Raw genomic sequence first — 8,927 nt, 5'->3', positions numbered from 1 at the left:
AGAACCATGTTTTGTTTTGCTCATCTGAAAAATGATGCGATTGACTTATTTGTACAAAAAACGCAATCACTGAAGTTTTTAATCATGCTGATTTGTCCACAGTGAATCTCAAACAATGTCTTTTTTGTTTTGCTTTTATTCAGGCTACTTAAATTCATTTTGGGCTGCTGAAATCTGAAGACTGTCTGTCTACCAGCGATTTTGAAATTTTGCAAGCCCTGAGTTACATTTTGAAGTTAAAGAAATGAGAAGAGATTTTAATTGTTTGCCATATCGCCCAACCCTAGACGACACGCCTACATTGCTCCTGTAGTTTCACACACCTTCCTCTTGGCCGAGTGCTGCAGGAGTTCACTGATCTGGATCTTGTCCTGCTGTAATCTCCTCTTCATCAGTTTGGAGCAGTTGACGTTCACGGCCTCCAGGATGTGACACGTGTTATACTCCACGAACGGTCGGCTGTCGATCAACAGCACGCGGTCCAGACCGCCCTCCAGCAGAGCCACCAAACCCTCACCCCCGATGGGCCGCGCCGCGTGCTCACACATACCCACAATCCCTCAGTCCGTCTCTGCACTGACAGGTTCTGTGTCTCAGTGATGATACACTCAGGAGATCAACGGCCCCATTGTAGCAGCGGATGATGTCACTATGGTGGCGGCCTAAAAACGTGTGAGAAAAAGCCAGAGGAAACTCCAGAGGAAAAACGCACTTATACACAGCCTGTGTGTGGGGTGCAGTGGCTGATGGGAGTTTCTTCTACACCATCACAGGGGCTCCACAGACGGGCGACAGCTGCGTGATTTCATGCACCTCCACACCGCTGAGCTCCATCATGAAGATCTCCTGCTGAGACACAAAAACAACCGTGTTGGGAAGGTTTTTTTGGAAATGTAATAGGTTATTAATAAGTACTGTAATTTTTAAATCACGGATTACATTTGATTCCTTTTCTGATGCTGTCAACTGTTAATCGTTTTCAAACCAGGTAGGATTAACCTTACAGTAAAGCTCAACTCCGATTACTGTCACTTTCGAAAGCCTTCATCACTTGAATTAAGATTATGATGGGGGTTTTTTTTATGCATAGTCACCAGAAGATCCGACTTACTTTGAAATCATTCTGAAGTCGAATACAGATAACCATAAAGAGAAATAGTTTAGTAGGTATGATTCTGTTTTTGAAATAAAATCTTTGCATGGCTATGATAGGAAACACTGCAATCGAACAATGGCTTGGGGGGGGGGGGGGGGGGGGTTCATCTTAAAAAAATTAAGTATATAAAAAAAACACGTTATCTTATAAAGCATGTGTCCTATTCTGCGTGCTAAAATGTTGAAACATAGGTTTCTTATATTTATGAGCAGTTACTGCAATTTATAAAATAAATCAATTAAATTTGTATCTGGGTGTGAGAAAAAAAAAAAACGGATGTAACCCCCTAAAAATAGTTACTTCCCAACACTGGGGCACTCATGTCTAGTGTTACTTTTAAAAGTAATGCATTACAATCCTGTGTTACTCCATGAAAAAAAGTTACTTAGTTTACTTTTTATGGAAATACAAGTGCATTATGTTACTTTTGCGTTACTTTTTGTCACCTTGGCTGGGCTTTTTTATTATTTGTTTCTTAATAACAAAGTCATATTTTTGGCATGTGTAAGAGCTCTTTCACTCCAAAAGTTAAATGAATAAGCCTCAACACGCTGACAGAAGAGATGTCAGACAATAAATGGGAAAATAAAGTAACTTGTGTTACATATTTGAAATAGTAACTCTTATATTTTTATTAATGTTACATTAAAAAAGTAATCTGATTACATAACTCTGTCTGTAAATTTAGAGCGATTAATAACACTGTATGGTTATTGTTATGGTCAAAGTCTTTTGTGTGAACGGGCAGCTGAAGAGTTTTGTCACGTGTGTCTGGATCAAATCAAAGCACATCAGCGCTTATCAGGAAAAACTATCAATCTTTCTGTCGGTTTGTTTCACGAACTGGATAACTGATTGTTATTCAGAGTGTAAAGGGAGTCTATCATGACGTCAGGATCAGGGTTGTAAACTCACAGAAGCATCAGCCAAAAGAGTGAAAGCGAAGCCATGCTGACATGAGAATAGCAGCTTCACACGCGTGTGTGGACAACATGAGATCCTGTGATGTCATCATGAACAGGGTCCAGAAAAGCATTTCTATCCCCCATCTAATACTGAACAAAACCAGAGTTTCTTCATCTTGTGTTTCCCTCTAATAACATGAAACTGGAGCAACAAGCATTTCCTCAAATAAAACACAGATCTGATTACAGACTTCATGGATCCGTTTTAGGACCGCTCTAGATTCATTTGACACCGTTTCACTGAACATTTATATTCATGAGCATTTTATCGTTTTTCTCATCTTTTAAATTGTTGACGAATGCATCGGCATCACGGTTTCTTCGAGTCGCATCACGGTTTACATTTTCCCTGACCTTGTTTGCAAAAGGCTGGGTTGAATTAAAACTGTTTGCTGTGTTTTTCCTGACCGAAGGTTAATAGCTCAACCTGCCTGGCAGAGATAACATTAATGGAGGACTTTGACCCGTCGGTCAGCCATCAGAACACAAACAGATCAAACGCGGCTGAAATCAAACCACAGACGCTTTAAAGGCTACGAGACGTTGTAAATTAAACGCACACACTGATCTTTCCAGTCTCTGAGGTAAACATCAGTCCAAAGTCATGCTGAAACCTCTAAAACAACTGCTCTAAAATCTAATTTGAGAGTATGTAAGATAGTGCTGTGTGATGATTAATATACCAATAGCAGAGAGCAAAAAAAAGGTCTTATGCATAATGTTAGACTTTTAGTCTTTTTTATGTCTATGTTTTACTGCTTTTATTTGCTCAAACAGATGTGAGAAATAAAATACATGAGTAAAGTTTGTGAACAAACTTTGAGGTTGGCTTGAGAAAGCATAGCATAAAAGTTTGAAGCGGTTTTGAAAGCTTGAAAGTTTAGATGTATAGAATAGGTAGCACATTTCTAGCTAGCATGGTATAGCATGCTGTGAGCATGCTGCTAGCATGTTTAAGTGTGATTACCATGTCGTAACCATTTTGCTAGCATGGTTGACGTGTTATGTTCTTGCATGAGTAACATGTTAACATGATTACAGTATTATTAACATGTTTTATCATGACCAAGCATGTTGTTAGCATAATTAACATGTTTCTATTATGTTGCTAGCATGATCACCATGTGTTTCTATCATGATTACCATGTTGCTAGCATGTTCATGTAATGCTAGTACTTGAGTGAAAGTACGGATATTGCTGGTGAAATATTATTACTCCATTACAAGTACAATTACTTGCTTTTAAAAGTACTAATGTACCAACAGTAAATTTGTCAATGCACTGTTTTATTATTCTTGTATGTAATATTTCCAATACCTTACGCCACTTTGAAGCAACTAACAATACATTACAGATTGTTATTTATTTTATTTTTTTGTCTTAAAAACAAACTACTAAAATGCGCTCTAATTGTTTTGCGATACTTTGATGTCATACACAGAATGGTCCGTGCAGTGCTGAATCAAGTCAAACACCGGTGTTTTTCTTTTGGTTTTTTTTTTTTTTTGAAGATGCACAACAGTTTTTGTGTGGCCTTATAGGCGATATTTAAATTTAGCCTACACAATTTGGCTAAATCAGACAATTTTGTGTCTAACATATAGCACAATATAAACTTAATGAATTGTTGTAGATAAATATCACATTTGCGTAGTTTAGAGTGACAAATCGTACCAGCGTACTTTGAAGTCAAAATGCGTATCCACATCATTCCCGGGACGTGTTTGCTTTCACACAGAAGGTGACCCGCCAATGTTCCGCCAATTTTCCAGGTCCAACGTGCAGTGTGAAAGCGGCTTATGGCACTGACTCGTTTTTGCAGCCAGCCTCAGGCGGCCAGTCGATGAATTACAGTTTTAGACACTTCCTTGTTGGTTTGACACTGCCATCATGTTTTAACATGTTGTCCCAGGCTACTCATTAAGCTTTGCTAATAATAGACACTGTATAAGTCTTATTATACAAAATGTTTACCCCTCCCTCAATGAAAGTCGATGGGACTTTTCATTGTTTCGATCATCCGGTTAACCAAAATTCTAAGTCCGATCATTTAGAAAAGATATAGCAATCCAAATCAGACCAGTATGAAGGTCTGAACCAATTTTGGTGGTTGTAGCTTCCAAACTCTGGGAGGCTGTAGTACAAATGTAGTCTTCGAAGAAGCAGCTTAAACAGAAGATCACTAGGTGGGCTTCGTCAAGCCTGATCTAACCAGCTTTTTCTTCAGGTGAGATATTTGTGGAAATGAAACTGTGATGTGAGCGTGTTCAGCTTTACGAGGGGAAATTCTCAAATCCTCCAGAGTCCAGAACATCACAGATACGAGTTCCTCATCGCCAGATTCACGACCACAACAAACCGCCGGGAAGCCGAGGCAGATCCTAATGACAGGCCTCCTCCTGCGCGGCTGTGTTTAACGAGAAGAAACTAAAACGAGCTCCAAACGCACCATGACTCTCACTGTCTGTCCTCTATAACAAGGATGCAAGAGTGTGAGAGGTTAATTTTAGGAAGTTCACACCCCTGGAGCGACGCCAGGCCGCGATTAGAAGACCGACTTCCTCCTCAGACGCTCAACATCACACACACTGACCCTTCAGATGGACATCTGAAACCTTCAGACTCGCTTAAACAGGATATTAACACACAAACCCAATCCCATCTCTGGCTTGACTCAAACTCTTCTTGTTTTGAAGTGAACAGAGCCGTTCTGTTGGGAAACCCTGTCTTTAAATCAATGGGAAAGTCTTTCAGAGCTTGGCATTTGTGAAGAAATGATATTTTAGTGCGGGTAGTGATCCTTCATAACACATGCCATGTTTACTCTTTGAGTTGGGTTACTTAGGAGTTTGTATTTGTAACTTAGAAACAGTCACACAACGACACCATAAGCGCTTTCTGTTCCTCCGCAGGTGATTTTATTGAAGCCGCTGGTTTATAAACATGCGGAACTTCCCTTTCAGAAATATCCTGAAATGAGAGACGTGATCATGTGACCTTCACAAACCATGTTTTGTTTGTTTGTTTTCATAAATATATGTTTGTAATACCATGGTTATTTTGATTGGTGTTATTTTTTAGTATCATTAGGATCCCAATGGTTAATATTCATTGATTTCATGTTAACAGTAGTTACAGTTGACTGTGTTTTTGTCATTTTGTTGTTTTTATGTATGTCTATATATAGATTGTATTCATTTTTATTTCAGTTTCGTTATTTTAGGGAACTAGCTAACTGTTTTTAAGCAATAAAAAAGGTATTTTATGGTTTTAAAATGTCAGTTAACTATAACAACCATGAAATAGACGGATTTACATGTATTCATTAGCATACATTTTATCCATAACTGATACTATCGTACAGTTATATAAGTGAGAACAGAATATAGGCTACTATGTTTAGTATTTCTTAAATATTGTGTAAACGGTACACAAATGTGATTATCGTCTATATGATATCATCTCATTTCCACAGTATTTTACTCTAAAGAACATTTTGAGAGTGTGTTTTCGGTGTTTTGTTGATGTCAGTCTCATTACTGTATCATATAAACTACTGTATTTAATGACAGCAAAGTAAAGATGAAACATAAACTCTACAAAACTACAGCAAAATGAACTTTCCAGAACTTCAAACCAAGTTTACAACGAATCTAACACGAACATCGTGTCTCCACACACACACACACACACACACACACACACACACACACACACTGCGGCCCTCACCGATCTATTTCCCATTTAACTCATGTCGGAAACTCACCGTGAAAGTTTCAGTCCTTCTCATTTTACGGTAAATCCACAGATAAAGATGACCAGATGAGTGGAAACCCCTCTAGAGATGAGCGGATGGGTTAGTTATGCTAGTAAAAGCGAGTCAGTTAGCCGTTGTTGAAGTGTGAGTGAGTGAGCTAGCGCTCGTGAGCTCATCGGGTAAAAATAACGTCGTGACGTCATTGAAACTCACGCCGGCCTCAAACACACTCAACAAACAGCGCGCCGCAGATCCGCTGACATTCGCTATCGACATAAGCCGCTCTTCGCACCTGTGAGAATGAGTTTAAAACAGTATAAACTTGTTTAATAAGCGGAGCTTCAGACGCAATCCGGCTCTCATTACATAATCAGCATCAGAACTCCATTCATTTTCCTCACACACGCTTTGTTACGAGTTACACGCGTCCTTATTAACTAAAAAACATTAACTAGTAAGTCAGTTTTATTTATATAGCACATTTAAATACAGCATAGCTCACCAAAGTGCTGAACATAGTATAAAAAAAATAAAATAAGAATAAAACAACATGGAAGACAATATACTGAAAAACACATTACTAAGAATAGATTAAAACGCATGGGAGAAAAGATATGTTTTCAGCCTCTTTTTAAAAATGATAATAGAAGGTGCAAGGCGAATATCCAGTGGCCACTGATTCCATAAGCTACTGAAAAAGCTCTGTCGCCCTTGGTTTTTAAAGGGTACATAACATACACAGTTTCAACTAATCTAATGTTAATCTTGAGTACCTATAGAGTACTACTGCATCCTTCATATATCCAAAAAGTCTTTAATTTTATCATATTCATGAACGAAAAATACAGCTTTCCGATTCTCTCCGGAAAAAGCCGAGCTCCTGGAGGCGTGCCATGGGCGGAGCTATAATACTGATGTTTCGTGTTGTTTTCAATAACAGATATTCATGTGCTGATTTCCAATAAAAGGCAGAAATCTGATGCACTTGTACTTACATGAATGGGGTCTTTTATTACAGGGACGGCCCCATGTTTTAATAGCAAACGATGTGCTAATCCAGCGTCGACTTGGGCCTTGTTTATAAAACATTCGTCACACAAATGACCAGAACACACAAATGCACTTGATACACTCCATTGACTCACATCCAAAAGTGCACTTATTTGGAGGCATTCTCGAACAAATCCTATGCAGCGCTGCCGACGATTTCCCCGAGGAAGCGCATTGATGTGCGCAATCTCGCTCTCCGCTGGTCAAAGTGTGCGCGGGCGCGCTTCTCAGAGAGAAATGCTCATAAAAGGAGTTCCACTCTCGTCTACGTCATTAAATCCATGATTGAAAAAAAACAGCTGAAACTTGTATCAACCAAGAAGTAAGATTTTCAGCACAGAAATTCTCAGTCATTCTTCTAAATTAATTTTTAAAGCTTTGGCCATTTCTTGACATCATCAAGACAGTCCCACAACTGTTGAATGGAATAAGCAGCTTTCAATGGAATATACAACTGGGTATCATCAGTGCATAGATGAAATGAAACATTGTGCCATCTATTATTATTCGCCAATGGATGCATATATAAGTTAAAGAGGAGCGGACCCGAAATGGAACCCTGAGGGACACCACTAATAATAGGAGCTGAAGAAGAGATTTTAAAATTTGCCCAATGATACAGAATAGGATCTGTTTCTAAGATATGGAGTGAACCACTGTAAGGCGGTACCCTTGATATCAATCAAATGCTCTAAATGCCAAAGAAGTACATCATGATCAAAGGCTTAATACAGGGCTATTCAATTGGCGGCCCGCGGGCCACATGCGGCCCGCCAATCATCTCCATGCGGCCCGACGGCACCAACCTCCCTCCTCCTCTTTTCGCTCCGATTGACCTGAGAAACGTTTTACGTGTGAATATTTCAGCAGTTATTATATGTGTCCCGAATTTATGTCGACTGAACCAGCGATAGGCTACCAATCCTTCGTGAATGAATCATTCTTTTGGTTCGATTCTTTCTAAACGCGCTTGCATAACGGTCTAAAGCTATTCGGATTCATTCGGACCGCTCCGTAACTGAATCATCTGAAGCGGTTTATCGTTCAGTACAGTTACAACAAATAGCGATGTTTTCAGTTGTTTCACTAGTTGTTTAAACACGGCCCAGCGCGGAGTTGCGTTTACTCCCGGTCCCGGACACACTAATATTAAACAGCGTTGCGACAACCAGTGGAAGCGTTTCAGTTCGACAGAAACATTTCTGTTACAAACCACAAATCACTCGATGATTTAATTAGTATTAAATCGGATGAAACAGCCTCAACATTCCCAACAAGACTGATGAGGAAAGCAGGAGAAACATTGTGGCATGACCGAAATTAGAAGACTTTAAATCCCCTAATCACCCTTACAAACATTTACCACATATACTGTAGTAATTTACCATGGTTGGGCAGAAATGTGCAATATTTATATTGAATACTATGTAGTAATAAATAAATATAGTAAATATATACTATAATATTATATAGTTTAATAGTAAATATAGTGATTTATATTGCATTAGTTTTATTAGGTGGGTAGAGGAATATATATTTAATGCTTGTTATGAAATTATGTCAGTTTCTTTGTAAAGGTGCGTATAGTTTTTAACTTGTGTTTAGGCATTTTTTATACAGTGGGAGCCTGTGGTTAACAAGTCTCACTGTCAGAATATTTTCATTTAAGCATAACAATTATAAATAAAATAATTATTATTTCTCACCAACAGCTATAAGTTTGTATAAATAATTTATTTGTTCCAAGGAAAATAGTTGTACACAGCTGTAAATTATCAAGTTTTTATTCATTATGGTTTTATATATTTGCATACTGTTGGGTACCACATTTCCAAGTAAACACCACACTTCTTTAGGGTTACTTTAGCTTATTTATTGAAACTGTTATGTTTCAATAAATAAGATAAACCCCCAAACCAACCCACCGGCCCACCTCAACTTTTCGATTTGATAATGCGGCCCTCGAATGAAACTAATTGAATAGCCCTGGCTTAATAT

General features: G+C 38.5%; 1 protein-coding gene across 2 annotated transcripts in view; it reads right to left on the bottom strand.

Moving 5' to 3' along the window:
• Nucleotides 1-6,087, bottom strand: part of LOC132105443 (dual specificity protein phosphatase 16-like) — an 18,588-nt gene extending 12,501 nt beyond the window's left edge. Inside the window, exons 1-2 of one of the 2 annotated variants that reach the window (XM_059510550.1) lie at nucleotides 5,889-6,087; nucleotides 324-849 (exon numbers count right to left, since the gene is read on the bottom strand). In XM_059510550.1, coding sequence (XP_059366533.1) covers nucleotides 324-548 — 225 coding nt within the window. In that variant the 5' untranslated portion in view covers nucleotides 549-849; nucleotides 5,889-6,087. The remainder of the gene's footprint in view (nucleotides 1-323; nucleotides 850-5,888) is intronic. The other variant, XM_059510549.1, reaches the window with a different exon arrangement.
• Nucleotides 6,088-8,927: the final 2,840 nt, after the last annotated feature.

This window comes from Carassius carassius, chromosome 26 (assembly GCF_963082965.1).
Source record: "Carassius carassius chromosome 26, fCarCar2.1, whole genome shotgun sequence".
Lineage (NCBI taxonomy): Eukaryota > Metazoa > Chordata > Actinopteri > Cypriniformes > Cyprinidae > Carassius > Carassius carassius.
The sequence above is the reverse complement of the archived record's forward strand: the minus strand, read 5'-3'. Positions and strand labels throughout refer to the sequence as shown.